We start from the raw sequence: 16,832 nt of genomic DNA, 5'->3' as shown, positions 1-16,832 counted from the left end.
TGCTGAAAAAAGTTGCAGAAGGGTAACTGGAGTCTTAAACTGTAATCCACGCTAAAAGAGTCCAAATCCAAACATAATCTTTGTATCACACAGGGCATAGGCTTTCATTAGGCTACTTTTATTGATTTTATTTTAATATTTAAAAATAACTTATGTTTGGGTTTCATCAGCTGTAAGACACATGTATCAGAATTATGTCAATGAGTGAATTCGTGTATATTTGTGTTTAACCTCTGGTTCAACGTGGAAGTTGCTCCCTGACTCAACTCCCATGTAACAAGCATCAGAGCTAGATCAGTTTTCAGTGAAGAGCACATTGTGAACAATCATAATAGGACCCTGCAGATTAACCCTTAGTTTGTCTCTGTGTTATTTACAGACAGACAGTGGAAGTGCAGCTCCTGTTCCTTCTCTGCACTGTCAGAAGATTGCTCGGGCCAAATGGGAGTTCCTGTTCGGGACCTCTGCAGAGGAAACTACTGGCAAAAGGAGTAAAAGTAACTGTTGCACACATCGAACAAAGGAAAGAATAAGAAACTTTGCTTCCATTATCTAGTTTTAGCTCTTCGAACCAAAGCAATGGCTTCCATAGTTTTATGGGAAGATAAGTTACGTCACATGGTTGCAGTTTGACTTGACTTCCCACAGAATGAGACTTGTTTCTTGTTAATGCTGCAAAATCTCCTTACTGACACTTACTGCTCATAGGATTATTATTCATTTAAAATACAGTCTTAAAGCAATAAAGGTCATAACTAAAAAACGTACACCCTCTTTTGCTTCTAGAGTTTAATATATTAATACATAGATCTGGTTTTTGCAGAATCTACAGTTATTTCAATCTACCCTCAAGTTTACAAAACCAATAAAAGTCTTAAGAAGTCATAAAGTGTCTTATGTTTAATTGTCTTCATTCTAGACCTTAAGAAGTCCAAATTATCCAATTTGTTCATTCATTCCAGGTTTTAAATGTAAAGATAAATTGGCTGATTCATCGGTTTCTGTTTTTTTCTACAGTTAATTTGTGGTTTGTATTTCTGGCTGAGTAATCTGGGAATTATTAACTGTCAAAAAGACAAACCACATGACTCAGTCAACCAAGTAGCTCTGCTCATTACAATAATCTCACCAAGGTGTCAGGGTGCAATCACTTAAGTTGAACTCTAGTTTGTTTGCGTAGAAAGTCTGTTTCGTTAGAGGAGATGTGAATGTGTAATCAAACTCCGATGAGGACCAAAAAAGCTAACTCTGGTCTGCATTAAAACCCAGGTCTAAGTTATGTTGAAGGGAACTTGGTTTGAATGGAAATGCGAACACCAAGCGGACCAGAGACCGCTCCAAAAGCAGGAAGTGGACTATAGTGCAGGGCATTCTGGGTAAATACAACCAAAACAAACGTGCAAGCTTAGCAATAGTGGGAGAAATGACTTGTAGGTTTTACAGACAAAAGAGAAATCTTACAACTGCTAAAATCTAGTACCACTCCATTCTGGTTAACATTTTGTGAAGAAGAAAGTTGCAGTCAGTGTCTTCTTCTGAGGTTTTTGGTCCTTCTACGAGAAAGTTTATTAAAATGCCTAGAGATTTAAGAAATAGAAAGCTCAGACTGTGAAATGCTCAGACATGAAAGTATGGATTCTTTAATTCGAGCCTGGCAAAGTTCTGAACATAGTTAGCAAGATTTCACCTAGAACTAATAATGCACACTCCTATTCCCATGATTGTATACATAAAAGATCAATCTGAGCTCCATTTCCTCATATTAATCATGTTATTAAATCATGCTTCTTTCTAGATTCCCTGGAGGCCTCCACAGCGCCCCCCAGTGGTAACTCCAGCGAGTCTCCCACCCCGACTCCTCCATCCTCTCTGCCTCTGCTGTCGGCCAATCACGACGTTCAGCACGTGGAGGTCGAGCTGGTGACTCCTCCCCCTGCCGCCATCGGGATGTCCCCCAAAACGGGCATCATTCGCCGGACGCTGAAGTATTCCGAAACGGACCTGGATGCCGTCCCGCTCCGCTGCTACCGCGAGACGGACATCGACGAGGTTTTGCTGGCGGAGCAGGACGACGCCGACTCCGCCTTCGGCAGCAACCGCAGTGTGCAGGGCACATCTGGGGCTGGGAGCAGCCCTCTGAGGGGGCTGGCCTATAGGAGGACAGGTGGGGAGGAGAAAGAGGGGAGTGAGGATGAAGAAGAGAAGGATGAGGAAGAGGAAGAAGAGGAAATGGTGAGCTGGGCGAGCGTGAGGATGCAAGGCGACAGCAGGAAGCAGCGGTATGCTGCTGAAGAGGACCCAGAGGTGTTTGGGCATCTTCTGACGAGGTGAACAAGTTTCCCTCAGGCTGAAAACACACACTCACCGGCCACTTTATTAGGCACACCTCGCTAGTACTAAGATGGATGACCTTTGCTCTCTGAGCTGCTTTAATCCCTTACAGCAGGGGTGTCAAACTCCAGTCCTAAAGGGCCGCTCTCCTGCAGTTTTTAGATGTGCCGCAGGTACAAAACACTGGAATGAAATTGCTTAATTACCTCCTCCTTGTGTAGATCAGTTCTCCAGAGCCTTGCTAATGACCTAATTATTCTATTCAGGTGCGGTGCAGCAGAAGCACATCTAAAAGTTGCAGGACAGCGGCCCTCCAGGACTGGAGTTTGACACCCCTGCCTTACAGGTTGAACAATTCCTCAGAGATATTGGTCCATTTCATCATAAAAATATCATGCAGTACATGTGTTTTTCACGTCCCAAATGTTCCACTAGACAGAGATCTTTAGGCCACATCGGCTATCAGACTATGATAAACTTTTTTTCACGTTAAAGAAAATAGTTTGAGGTTATTTGAGCTGTGATTTGGTCCATTATCCTGTTGGAAATATGGAAATACACGTCAGAAAATTTGTGTAAAGTGCCAAGAAAATATCCCCACAGCATTACATAACCATCACCTTTAGTAACATTTCAATTCTGGCTTACCAGCTGATTGTAGCTGAAATCTAGACTCATCAGACTAGACAGCTTTCCTCCAATCTCTTATTGTAAAATGTTGGTGAGCCTATGTGATTTTCAGCCTCAACTTCCTGTTTTTAGAAATGTCCGAACCCTTTGTTAGAAATTCAACAAGTTGTCTTAACAAAGTCTGGATCAGGAGTCTGCAACCTTCGGCTCCGGAGCCATAAATTACTCTTTGGACCTTCCACAATGGATCTTAATTACTTTGACTAAAAATGAAAAAAGAACCAACTAATATTTTTAAATTTAGATATACCAACAAATGCATGTTTTTCAGTTTATTCCTAAAATATTTGCATCGAATTTCCTTAAAAAAAAAAAAAAGACATTAAAAGTCATTCTAGTGAATTTTGCTGTCATTAGAATTGCACTAAAATCTTTTTTGTCATTAGGTTGGAATCTATGTACTTTTGTATTTTTAAAATAATTTTCCATCCCACAGAAAAAAAAAAAATCATCCTCTTTTTATCTGCAGCGTAAAAATCCTAAATATAGAAATAAATAGGGGGTTCTTAAAAAATGACAACTAATTTCCTATAGTTTATATAAATATAAAATTATAAGTTGCCTTTAGATGAGTTGTATTTGGAGAGTAAAGGTTGCTGCTGGCTCAGATGAATGAATGAATTGAACTGCTGTCATGCGATTGGGTGGTTGGCCATCCATGCCAACAGGCAAGTGAAAAGGTGTGCCTAATAAAGTGGCCAGTGAGTGTATATAAAAAGAAAACTGAGCTGTGGGGGAATTTTGCTCCAGCATAAATCTGGATCTGAATCTGCATGTCTCCTCCGACCTCATTTCCAGCTTGGTCGTAAACACACATGTTCACATTAATTATTCAGGATGAAAAAGTAGGTTTTCATCCTGGCAACATCCGATTTGTTCCATTAACATAAAAACCCTTTTCCCGTTTAGACCAATGGAAACATTTTTCGACAACCACAATCCTGCCCTCAAGTCCCCCATCCTGGTCTCTGGTCCCCGCTGCGCCGCTGAGGATACATTCAGCAGCCATTTTGAGAGCATCATGGAGTCCCACCGAGCCAAAGGGACGTCCTACAACAGCCTGGACAGCGAGGAGCTGCTGACCTCCAGCACCCAAACTGTTCTGAGCTTCGATCTGCCCACGCTGACGCCCGCCATGCACGGGCCGGTGTACCAGAGCGCCCGTCAGATTGTGCAGCTCAGCTTCGCCCCGTTGGCACACCACGAGAGGCCCAGTCTGTCCGATTCTATCTTTACGGTGACGGGGGACTCGGACGCCACGCGGGCCCCCTCCAGTGAGAGGCTGAGCAGCGGCTCGGATGATGTGATGCCAAGAGGGCGAGAGTGTGCACAGCTGGGTAGCAGCTGGTACATCAACCCGTCTTTCTCTTTGTCCAGGTGGGTTCCCACAGCTGGTAGTCTTCCTCCGAAGGGAAGGTCAACCGTTACAGGCTTGTGGACGCCAACATGTTGCATGTTTTCGTCAGAAAACAGTAAACCAAACACTTCATCAACTCAGCCAGTCAGATAATGTCATTTTATCCCTCATGGGGGACTTCACAGCTTCACGTCTCACAAGCTGCATTCCCATTGACCTTAAAATTACAAAAATTGGAATTACAAAAATAAATTTGCTTAATGTAAATATGCCAATTTTGGAAAAATTCAGATTTTTCAATAAAAAGTTTTTGCGCTAGAATGAGATGGTTTTTCGACTGTAACAAAATTAGTGTAAGAACACCACTGGAAATTTTTTTTTTTGCATCATGTGAGTCGTGATCTCACATGAAAAAGTATTAGGAGGATGATGGCACATCGTGTTTTTTATTGACTTACTGCAGCAACAAACTCTTAATTGTGTCTCTTATTTAATGGAACATCACAATTGCGAAATTGTCTTTTTGACACTGGTGGAATATCAACAATGTTTTGCACACGTTTGTAATGAAAACGCAGATGGTTCAGATGGTTGGAAACCCAAAAATCTTATTCTGACATTAGAACACTCTTAGGTTGTGACTTATAGCATCAGTGAGGTATTTAAAAACAAACTTAGAGCTTGTTTTTAAGTAAACAGGGAAGGTATATTCCGGCTGCAAGGAGGGGAGAGAGAGCAATACTTTAAAAGATAAGAGTAATGTGGAAGTTGCTCTCCTTTATCTTGTTGAGCTTTCTGTGCCTTTGTACAGAGTTGGCTGTTCTCTGGCACGGCAGTGGAAATTCAAATCTGCTCCTACTGTAAATCATTTTCTATTGCTCACAGCAGGAAAGCTTCAAAAATCCTTTGAATGTTGCTAATTTATATTTGTATTTTACAATTCCTAAAGACAAATCAGAATCGGTTTATATCTATATTGTCAGGTAAAACAATATAGAGTGGATGTCTACCACATAACTGAGGGATTGATTTCCTAATTCTGTGCCATCTAACTGTAGGGCATGTGAAGTCTTTTTGTATGCTGGAATTTATATTGACAGAACAGCTTTTCATGGGTAGGAATATGATTAATATCATAAAATGTTCAGTTTGTAGTTCATCTGAGCCACTATGCCCACCTACTCACTGTGTCATACAGGAAAACTCTGGTGATAAAAGTCCTTAAAACAGTAGTCTCCAAAATAGCAGACTGTTGTTTGGAGGTTTCCACTGGATCCAGATAGATTGTATAATTGAATTAGGAGTTAAACTTTAGTTTATGTTGATTGATTCATTATAAGAACAAAATAAGACAGTAAGAAAAATAAACACATTTACTTGCCCTTTTCTTAATTCCCTCATTTGTGGCTCACTAGTAACATCAATATACTTACTGAACCCTGTCAAGTGGTTGAAGTAAAACGTTAGCCAGCAAAAAAGAAATGCGAGCCAAGAAATATACTGATCAGGAAAACAAAATCTAAAAAAATGAGTGGAATATTTTTAGTTAGACAGGAATGGACTTATTTCAGTTTCAGTTTATTTATAAAGTGCCAAAACTTATGTAATCCAAGGGCACTTTACAAAAAAGTAGAAAACATCCAACTTATTTATAGAAATATAGTCAATTGAATTCAGCGGAGGGGTGCTGGTGCCTATCTCCAACGAACATTTCGGGCAAGAGGCGGGGTACACCCTGGACAGGTCATCAGTCTGCCGCAGGGCAACACATAGACAGACAAGACGCACAACCATGCACACACACCTAGGGAGAATTTAGAGGGACCAAAACAGTCATGGTTTTGGACTGTGAAGCCAGAGTACCCAGAGAGAACCCACGCATGCAAAGGGAGAACATGCAAACTCCATGCAGAAAGACTCTGGGCCGGGAATCGAACCCAGGACCTTCTAGCTGCAAGGCAACAGTGCTACCAGCTGCACCACTTCAGTCAATTATGCATGTTGAAATTCAATCCAAGTTATAAAACGTTGAATCACTCAGTTGGTTATTTCAACCCAAATCCAGCCGATTATGTCAAGATACTGGCTTTTTCAGCAATCCCTCTTAATTTACACATAATACATGTTTCCTCTTGGAGATGTTGCTGTTTCTGTCATATTGAGAGACAGAAGTTTATGAAACATAAAAATATTTGCAACAAAAGCATAAAACCACTAATCATTGGTGTTGTTTTCTAAATATACTTTATGAGATGCTCATTTCAAAAACCTGTTAACATTATTGAATGTAATGAAAACCTGAAGTCATTATTTAAACTTCAACATTAAATCGGCACTAAATCATTGCCACTACGTGCGAAGCCAAGTTTATGAACAAATCCAGGAACTGTTTAATCCGACAGAGTCAGGAAAAACTGAGCCAGAGTAGGTGAGAGAGCTGACTGATGTTCTGGCTGAATGAGAGCAAATCCCTGCAGTTGAGACCTAAAATCTGCCTCAAAGCCCGAAACCCGTAGAGCCGCAGCGTTTAAAGCTGTAGATTAGCGCCGATCACTCAGGAGGGAAGTTTTCAGGGGTGTAATTGCACATGCATCATATGAGGCCATTAAAAAAAAGAAGCCTAAACAGGAAAAAGTCTTTAAACTGAATACAATCGCTACTTGGACGACCTCAGATTTTCTGCTATGTTCTGTACGTTTAAGTCAAAGGTCTAAATTACAGTTAAACCCCGAGACGTTTGTTTTAGATGGAAAACAACACAACCCAGATACATTACACTCAGTTTTACCTTGTTCCTCTCATTCTGACCCTCACCTAAAACGTTAGCACACATATGGATCACGACGGAAAGAACCACAACCTTCTTATGCAACATGGTTTTATTTTAATTTAACCTATTTTTATTTTAAATTTGTAAAAATGTGCTTGTTTATTCTTTGAGTCTATTTTTTGCTTCGTCAAAAAGTCCTTTCTCCAGACATGTTATCCTTGTTACGCTGCTCTTGGCAGTTGGCGGTTGCCACAGCAACCAGCAACTGACAGCTCCTCCTCCCTTTTTTTCTGTTGCCATCTGTAACTGCCGTCAACTTGATTTCCTCTTTTGTTAGAATAAATACAGTGGACCCGAGTGTGTCTGTCGTGAAGTCGACCTACTGGACTTGAGGCGAACGTAGAAGCTGAAGTTAGCTCCATCTTTAGAGTGGCCAGACCCAGCCGTAAAAAAAGGGCCATGTTTCATGTTGAGAATGTCGCCATTTTGAATTTCTAACACAAATGCCTGCACACATCTAATTCTGCGACCGAGTCTGGAGCTGAACGGAGTGTGTCCACTGCTCTCTTTTGTCTTTCTTTGAACAACTGGCTGAACACCCTCCAGGAGTTAATGACAGGGATGTGGACTAAAACTTTCCTTCTGGTTGGTCTTAAAAGAAGCAAATTGGGTGATTTGTTACCATTTGAAGCTGAGATTGCAGGTTACAAACTTTTGATATGCAGGAGAAACTAAATCACATTGTTGTTAAAAACATTCCAGTGTTTATTTTATTGTATTTTATTTTTTCCAGGAACTTCAGATGTTCCCGTTTTAACATCTTGGTTGGTGAAATCAGGGCAGCTTTAGTCACAGTTGAGTCAAGAAACAAATGAAAATCTGTACAGAACTATCAATGCTGGTTTATTTCCTCTGAGAACAAGGTGTAAAGTTTTGCCTGAATATTCTTCATAGTCCTGCTAATATGCTTTTCCACCAACTTTAGAGCATATGTGCGTTTGTGCTCGCACACCCCTGTACGTGTGTGTGTGTGTGTGTGTGTGTGTGTGTGTGTGTGTGTGTGTGTGTGTGTGATTCTCCTTGAAAAAAGCAGTGCTGCATTGGCTTAAAGTGAAGGTCACAGCATCAGCATATGGTCCCATGCGGACTAAGTGTGTGTTTTCATGCACCTGTGCTTCCAGGTATCATGGATAAGAGTGTAGGTGAAATGCATGTTTTGATTTTATGCATGAAGGTGGGCTTTTTGTGAGTGTATGGTAGAACAGAAAGCTGTTGCTGTAGCTATGAAAGACTCCCCTTGATTATTCATTCCAGTATGCTGCTCAAGAGCTTTTAATTTTTTTTTTTTTTTATCATTCTATCCTTAAAACATGTGGAGCATTATCGCCACATGTTTTCACTGAGCTTGTATGACATATTAAAGTCAAACTATGGTCGTTATCTGTTTTACTTTTTGTCATTGTCACAATGATTTAGAAACTGACCGCACTGCAGAGGCAGAAAAACCAGCGTGCTTGTTGCTTTGTCCACCAGAGGGCACCAAACGACATTGGTTGAGTCTGGCTTTCAACTTCTGTAAGGTTTTGTGTGTGTGTGTGTGTGTGGCCTTGTATTTGATACATTTTCCTAACACACACTACACTGTGGGACCGGCTGCTTGGGGAAAAGTGTTGATTTTGGGCCAGGGTTTAGGTTTAGGTGTGAATTGTGTTTAGGTCAGGGTTACGTATGTACTGGTAATGGTTTAGGGTAAGACTGAAGAAATGAATGTATGCCAATAAAAATTCCTGGTAGAAATAGAGAAACATAATGTGTGTGTACTTGTTTAGCTATTATTCTTAGGACCATTTCTGGCATATTTACTAACTTTGTGAAGACCGATGAGCCTTGTGGGGACCAAAGCCCGGTTCTAACACGGTAGAGCCTCTTGTTCGGGGTTAGGTTTCGGGTTGGGCATGTAATAATGATTAGGTTTACTACATGGATTGTAGAAAAGAATGAAAATGAACAGAAGTCAATGCAATGTTCTTTTAACTAAATACCATGTGTGTGCTTGTAAGGAAGTAAGGAGTTCAGTCTGCAGTTTCAGGTGATACATTCCTGTTTTATTTGTTTTAAATACTTTTTTTTGTTCCATAGTCACAATTTCACCTCATTTTTTTAAGACTCTGCACACAAGAACAGGGTTGAGAAGGTCAGTGTTTGCTCAGCGTTGCCCTTATCAAACTTTGCTAAAGGCTGTGGAATCCTGGATGGAGACGATGCGGCCCATTTCCCCCTATGACCTTCTTCCCACCTCACAATTATGCATACTTTGTGTTGATCTATTACATAAAATCCCTGTAGAACATATTTGAGTTTTAAGACTTTTGCAAGAGCTGTAAACGTAGGAGTTTCGCTCCCCTTTTCTCCTACTCATTCCTTCGTAGAGCCACCCTTTTCAGATGGTCTGGATCGTTGGACAGTGGCTCATTGTGTGGAGCTGCCAAGTGGGCCGAGAGAGGCTGACACCGGGAATTCTCTCAGGACCTCTCGGCATTGTGTCGTCCCTTGATGAGTCAGTGCTAACAGGTGGGGTGGCCCAAAGTACAGCGCTGGCTGTTAATCTTGTGGTTGGGAGCACTTCTGCAAGTCCTCATAAAGCACACGCTGTAAACAGACTCCACTACAGTCTCAGACATTTACAAAAAACCCAAAACGTCCTCTTCGCTGCAGGCAGGACAAGTTCAGAGACACACAGCCCACAGATATCCAGCTGAAACCCGACACCTTCTAGCTCCTGTTTAATCTGCAGGTGTGTGAAAAGCTTTCACTCACTTAAAAGAAGTTTGTCAGGCATCAATAGACGGACGGGCTGTATGTAGTTGGAGATGCAGTGAGTGAAAGGTATGAATGGAGGCGATTTTTGAGGAGATGCACAAGCCAAGTCTCATTCCAAGCTCTGAATGCGAGGTCAGCAGGAGGCACGGCGAATGTTTACAGAGGGAAACAGGGAGGGAGAGAGAAAGAGAGAGAGGAGGAGGAGTAAAATGAAGGAAGAGAGAGAAAAACATCAAACGGACGGAGAAAAGATAGACGGACAAACAGTCTGAGCGGGTATGGAGGCTTGCTGTGAAGCTCAGATGACGGCAAACGCAGAGAGAGGCAGCGAGAAAGTGGAGAAAAACTCATGAAGTCTCAGCCCAGAGTCAGGACGGAGTCAGACTCTGCCGGTCTCGGGGGAGGTGTTTCTCCGTGTTAGGTCTCTGGACTAGATGGTGATGCATTCAGGGTACGATGCGAGAGGCAGGAGAGGGGTCAGTCGAAGGCGAGGTGGAGGTGAGGCATCAGCAGCGGCGTCGCACTCGGTGTCCTTCTTTCAAAGTTCCTCTGCGGCTGGAGACGACCGGCATTTGACACAACGGAGATCCTGCTGCAGGTAGGCCTGGAACCTGCCTCACCTGTTTGGTGAAAAAGGTGTTTACACACCTATCAGGCAGAACATTATGACCACCCACAGGAGGTGATTGACACTAGATGTCTAAATTATATAGATCCCATACACACAGACTGATTAATCTTAAGCATTTAGTTCTGGGAATTCCAAGGATTATGACTTTGCTACTAAGTTAAACACAAAATTTACTTTCTTTGAAATGTATATTGTTAGACAAAACCTATAAAAAATCAAAACAGAAATGTTCTGTTACAGGCTGCACAATTATGGTGAAGACTTCTGACTTAAAAGCCACCCACCAGAGAGTAAATCACACCCTCTACTAGCAGTGTCAGCAACAAAAGCTCAGTAATTAAGGACCTGCCTGTTCAGAGAGTGCTGTATTCCAGCCTATTTATAGAAAGTTGAGTGGAAGGAAAACATGATTAAAAAAGGGCGTATAAACAGGGAAAACAGCACCCTTGAGAGTATTGTGAAGCAACATCTATTCTTTAATAGAGACTCTATGTTCAAGAGCGAGTTAAGAGAAACCAGACCGAACAATGCAATGGTGGAAGATTGAGCGTCTTCAGATCTGCAGATCAACACGACATGGATGTGGTCTGATCCAAAAAACGTTGCTCAGACTTCTGAAGAGTTTACGGCTGGTTCATTGTTGATTTTTCATCTAAAGTCCCCAGAAGACAATTCAAAATTCAGTCATCCATAGCGGCCTGTGCTCCCAATTAACAGTGCTTAAACGAAGCACCGTCTAAAATGCTTTAGTCATTGCGATTGGTTGAATTATGATTTTAGGGAAGTTTATGATAAAAATTTTCTATTCTGGTTGAAGGTTTTTCACTCTGGAAACATAATAACATCAATTAAACTTATATGGTCAGTTTCATCTTAGAAATGCCAATAATGGCCAAAGCCTGCAGATGAGATGTGCCAAACATAAGTTTTCAGCTGACAGACCACTATTGTCGTTTCTTAAATGTTCTGTTTGTTTTTGTTTATGTGGGGTTCTGTAGGGTAGATCTGAGTTGTCAGTATCTATGCAGCTAGATCTCACAACACAAAGAAAGTCAAGATCATTTGTTGCCTCAAAGAAGTCTGCCGCAACTATCCTGTTTTAGTCAGCATGATTTTATTTAGCTAAATTAGCTCTAGATAATTTCCAACCCCTAAATATTCATGTGTTAGATCGGCCCAGTCAAAGTCCAGAGCTAAATCCTGCTCAGGACCCATGGAAAGACACAACACTGAGCCTGATAATGGAGAAACATTTCACTCTGGATGTGCAAAGCTGCCTGGATAAAAATGCAAGCCACACTTTTCAGATTTGTGTTTGTAAAGCAAAGGAAAACTATGTATGATTTTCTAGTTATGCTCCATTTTGTGTTGGTCTGTCGCATAAAATCAGATAAAATACACTGAAGTGTTTGTGACTTGACAACATTTGAGCAGCTTAAGAAAGTTTCTCAAAGCGCTGCAATGCATCTGGTGAAACCACTAATTTACATTTTATTTTATTTTGTGACTTTTGACGTACAGATAAGAGTTTCCTTGCCTTCAGCCGCCCTTCGAGAAATCTAAATAAAATCTTGTTTTTATACAGTTTTTGTGGAGTTTTGGATTGTAACTGCAGACTGTCATCGTTTTCTTTGGCCAGCTGGTACAATATGAGACGTCACACAGCTCTTGATGAAAAGACCCCCCATTGTCACCATTTCCTCTAAATGAACCCAAAGACCCCATTTCTCTCATCCACAGTTTAGCAAAGGCTGTAAAAGTAATTCTCTTTTATCTGTGTGACATAACATGCTTAAAATATTAGTACAGTATAATCTAGATGTAATGAGTTTGCACTTATGAACCAACCAATGCTGTCAATGAGCTTACTTTTGGAAGAGATGGAGGAAACCTGCAAGCCCAGCTATTATGGGTTATTACATTTTATACTCAGAATAAAATAAAACTTGAAATAACATAATTTTTAAATAAAAATGTTAGCACTCCTTTATGCCATGTCTCATACTTCACACATATTGTCAACTTATGAGTGTTTTATTTATCAAATATTTATTTTTAACTTACATTAGCTCATATTGTGTCTTTTGGTATTTTTAACACCATTAAATAAAAGCTGGAACAACTTTTTAAAACAATATTGATGTGTTTTTTTATGTTAAAAATATTTTTTAACACTGTCTCTATAATCAATAGAAACATCTTTATTAGAATTAGAGCAATCAAACCCTTCTAAGATCTTCTAAGATGGTAGAGATCCGTTTTTTTTGTGTGGTTTTTTTGGTCTTTGTCCGACTAGCTGCTAGTTTTAGATAGTTTTGGCCCAAAGAACCATCTGCATTTCGACTAGGTCACTGGTCTGCAACCTGTGGCTCTTTGGACAAAGTTCTTAAGAAGAACTCTGTAGAAAAGTTACTGGTTTACTGAAATGTCTTAAGAACTCTGTCTAAAAATGCTTAAGAGTTTAGCAGTGTTTAAAATATAAACCGAACACAAAATGCTAGGTTTAGTGGTTTTACCCTTAAAGAGTAAGGACGATTTTTTTTGATGAAGTGGCTTTTTTGTGGCAATAAGTTGCAAACAGCATGCTTTTTGACCTAATTTTCCTGATCAAAATTACATTTCTAATTGAAGAAAAATATATTAAACGTCAAAGCAGGTGTAAAATTGTACTTCAGTTTAAAAATTGTAACAAATTTCCCACAATAGTCGATATAAGAAAAAGTTGTTTTGTTTCAAAGATTTATGTAGACTTTTGGTTCTAAACAAATCTAGTTCAGCTGGACTGAAGGTACAAACGTCTCTTAGGAGTGTAAAGGTCAATGACCCCTGGGGTAAATGAAGAAAAAAACAAAATGGTTATCCACTGCAGGTAGCATGTAAAAGCCTCACTTCAAAATAAGATCATGAACTGTCCCTCCAAGGCAGAAGATGTCTTTGAATGACTGGTTTACTGAAATTAGTTTTAATCACCATCTATCGTGTCATTTTTTTTTTTCTTTTGCCCGTTCTACTTGATTATTCTCCACTTTCTTTTTGTCTGCTGCCTCATCCTGAATCGTAATCGGTTTCATTTTTCTGTTTTTTCATTTTAATCATTTCCCCGTCCCACACCCCCCGTCAGCAGGGAGAAGGTCCGTCTGGCGACGGACTCCGAGCTGGACCAGGACCTCAGTGACCGGCTGGGTCTGGGCAGCAGCGACACCCTCACCAACGGCAGTCACCGTGGCGACGTGGCAGCCGCCAAACGACTCGCCAAGCGTCTCTTTCACTTGGATGGATTCAGGAAGTCGGACGTGTCGCGTCACCTCAGCAAGAAGTGAGCCGCCACGGGTTTATTGTGCTGTTAAAGTGTTCCCCACTGGTCCCGATGAATGGTTCTCCAGGGTTTCTGAGGTTTATCTCTCCAGTCTTTTGGGTTTTCACTTCTTTTTCAGTCCCCAACCATGATGGCACACTGTGCAACATGTGGTCAAAAATGAGAAATTAGCAAGTCTTGAGCTAACAAGCTATTTAGATTTATCTCCTGGAATCCAAAACCCAGTTGTTATTTTTTTGAGGATTTTGCTTACATAAAGAACAAACGGCCCTAAATGTCACATTTAAAATCGGTTCTGAGCCCTTTGTTGCTTTCTGACACAACACTTATTCACCTCTGGATTTTTAGTTTTAATACGGTTTATACGTAAGTCAGAGTTAAGTGGTTTAGAAATAAATGTTAATCTATTAATTAATTTAATCTAAATGAATGGTGCTGAAGAAAAAAAAGAGTTAAAAAGGAAAAGACTTTAAAAGTCCAAATTTGGAAGATTACATGAAATTCTGGCTCATCTTAATGAAGTTTTTGACGTTGATGTCAGTCCATATTTACAGTTTATCCTTAATAAACTTGGTCATCTGTATGCAATTTTTTTTAAAAAGACTAAAAGTAGACCAGAATTAAACTATTTTTCTTTTTTTAATGTGATATTGAAACATTTTTGTAGTAAGAACAGAGCAAAATGTCACTGTAAAGAGTTAACTGAGAAGACGAACGGCGGGAGTCACATGATCAGATTCTTGGATGATATTGGATTTCGTCTGCTCAGCTGTTCTGGGGCCTCTTCTGTTTCGCTTCATTTCCAAAATATTTTCAGCGTGTTTTTATATCTGCAGGCGGCTCACTTTATCACCTGCAGTTCTTTCCTGCAGAGCTGCAGAGCTCCCTCGTACAACGTGAAGTGTGGAGCGCTGCAGGACTCGCTCCAAAACCTGACATGTTGTGCAGCAGATGTGCAAGCTTATCGTACACACATATGTATTTTTTCTTTTCTTTTTCTTTGCATCATTCAATTTTGAGATGTATTTCTGCTCTTTGTTCACCTGTCAGAAAAGATTGTGACCATGAATGGGGTTGCCTCTCCACAATCACATCTGATCTAAACGCAACGCTGGCTGAAAGATTTCCAACATCTGAGATAATTACTGGGTGTCACTTGAGTGCAGAAGTTTCCTGGATTCTTAACATTTCTACAAATGTAACGTCCTGCTAATATGACTCACAGAGTGTCCATTTCAACTCAGCGTATACTTTATTTTTCTTTTCTGTGAATAATGAGTGGAACATCTTACAGCTGAACTTTTTATGTAGCTACCTGAAAACTAGCTGGAAATCATTTGTAGCAAAATGTTTAAAAACACTTTTTTAATGCTGCAGGTGAAAATAATAGTAAATCATGTAGTTTTGTAAAAATATAAAACTAATGCAAGTCACAAATGATCCTGGAGCATAATTGTGAAGTGGACAAAAAAAATTATATATGGATTTCAAAATAATCTACAAATAAAATCTGAAAAATGTAGCAGGTATATGATGTATTCAGCCCCCTTTCCTCTGATAAATGTTTCTACCAGCTTTGCACATCCAGACTCTCAATCTGTCGCTCATTTTTCTTGTAAAGCATCTCAAGTTCATACAGATTTGATAGGGACGATCAGAGTACATACATTTTCAATCCTTGCCACAGATTTACATCTTGATTTATATCATGACTTTGACTGGACCATTTTATCACATCAACATGTTTTGATCTGAACTGTTTAGTTGTAGATCTGGCTGGATGGTTAGAGGCCTGTACAGGACAAATTAATTTCTGCTGAGATTAAATTACACACGTCTGGACTCTATTTACTAATTAGAGGAGGACTTTTTCTCTTCTGTGTTTAATTTAGAGGTATCAGAAAGAGGTGTGAAAATCACACTTCTCAGATGTGTATTTTTATTTGAACTCCCTATTTTGTTTATGCAGTTCAGAGGAAAATCAGTTTGTTCTTTTTCTGTGTTTCCCTTCTAAATTAGTGTTTTAAACAGATCTGCATTCGTAAAGTTCTCTGCTGCTCAATCAGCTTCTCTGTTGCTTGTTGGAAATGATGAGAAACATTTTGGGATTGAAGGATTTGTCTCACCTTTTGACAGATGTGCCTTGGGAATCTCTTCTTTTATTATTTCTCTTTTATTCTGGCCTCTAATCTGTATCTCAAGCTGACTGATGGCACAAACTGAGACTTTTCCAGCAAACGCAGGAAGCTCGAACCGTTTGAACGCTACACTGTTGTTGCTTTCGTGCTCTTTTGTTCTCTTGTTTGTTCTTATGTTGGCTTCTCTTTCCCGTCACGGCTACCTATATTTATTGCCGTCATCTGTCTGTTTGTAGCAATGACTTCAGCCGCATGGTTGCAGAAGAGTATCTAAGCTTCTTCAGTTTTACCGGCCTCACCCTTGACCAAGCGCTGCGGTAAGAAAGCCTGTCACGTCTTTTTAGCACAAAGCTTGAATGCTTTTGATTAAAAATGAATGCACGCTAAGAATATTTCAAGTCTGACTGTAGTTAAAGCTTCATTGTGTTTGTCTTATACTTTCAAAGTCATTGTCTGTGCCTCACAATATTTTGATTATGGCCTAAGTTATACTAAAACCTGGATTTTTAAAATGTTTTTGTTGTGTTTTCTGGGCCTGCAGGACTCTCCTCTGGTAAACACCGCTCTCTAGAGGAGAACTATAGTATTGCATCAATAATCATATTTATCAGATTTATTTTAAGGTTTTTAGACATACTCACTACTTTTAATGTTTGTTTTATTGTTGTATGCATATTAGACATGCATTGTACATTCCTCAGACATATTTGCACCCTTTCAGTACTTTTCTTTACAGGGTGCAGGCATGAAAATGCTGAAAACTTTTAATCTGTTCAAAG

General features: G+C 40.0%; 1 protein-coding gene across 8 annotated transcripts in view; it reads left to right on the top strand.

Annotated features, from left to right (window-relative positions):
• The window catches only part of LOC114151824 (PH and SEC7 domain-containing protein 1-like), a 90,097-nt gene that overhangs the window by 38,124 nt on the left and 35,141 nt on the right, over nucleotides 1-16,832 (top strand). For 4 of the 8 annotated variants that reach the window (XM_028029262.1, XM_028029264.1, XM_028029263.1 and 1 more), the window contains 5 exons: nucleotides 380-497; nucleotides 1,796-2,327; nucleotides 3,931-4,398; nucleotides 13,721-13,915; nucleotides 16,290-16,370. In XM_028029262.1, coding sequence (XP_027885063.1) covers nucleotides 380-497; nucleotides 1,796-2,327; nucleotides 3,931-4,398; nucleotides 13,721-13,915; nucleotides 16,290-16,370 — 1,394 coding nt within the window. Of the gene's footprint in view, nucleotides 1-379; nucleotides 498-1,795; nucleotides 2,328-3,930; nucleotides 4,399-10,228; nucleotides 10,567-13,720; nucleotides 13,916-16,289; nucleotides 16,371-16,832 lie in introns of those variants that run through there. The other 4 variants (XM_028029266.1, XM_028029269.1, XM_028029268.1 and 1 more) reach the window with 4 other exon arrangements.

Source organism: Xiphophorus couchianus, chromosome 10 (assembly GCF_001444195.1).
Source record: "Xiphophorus couchianus chromosome 10, X_couchianus-1.0, whole genome shotgun sequence".
NCBI classification, from domain to species: domain Eukaryota; kingdom Metazoa; phylum Chordata; class Actinopteri; order Cyprinodontiformes; family Poeciliidae; genus Xiphophorus; species Xiphophorus couchianus.
This window is presented reverse-complemented; position numbering and strand designations above follow the sequence as displayed.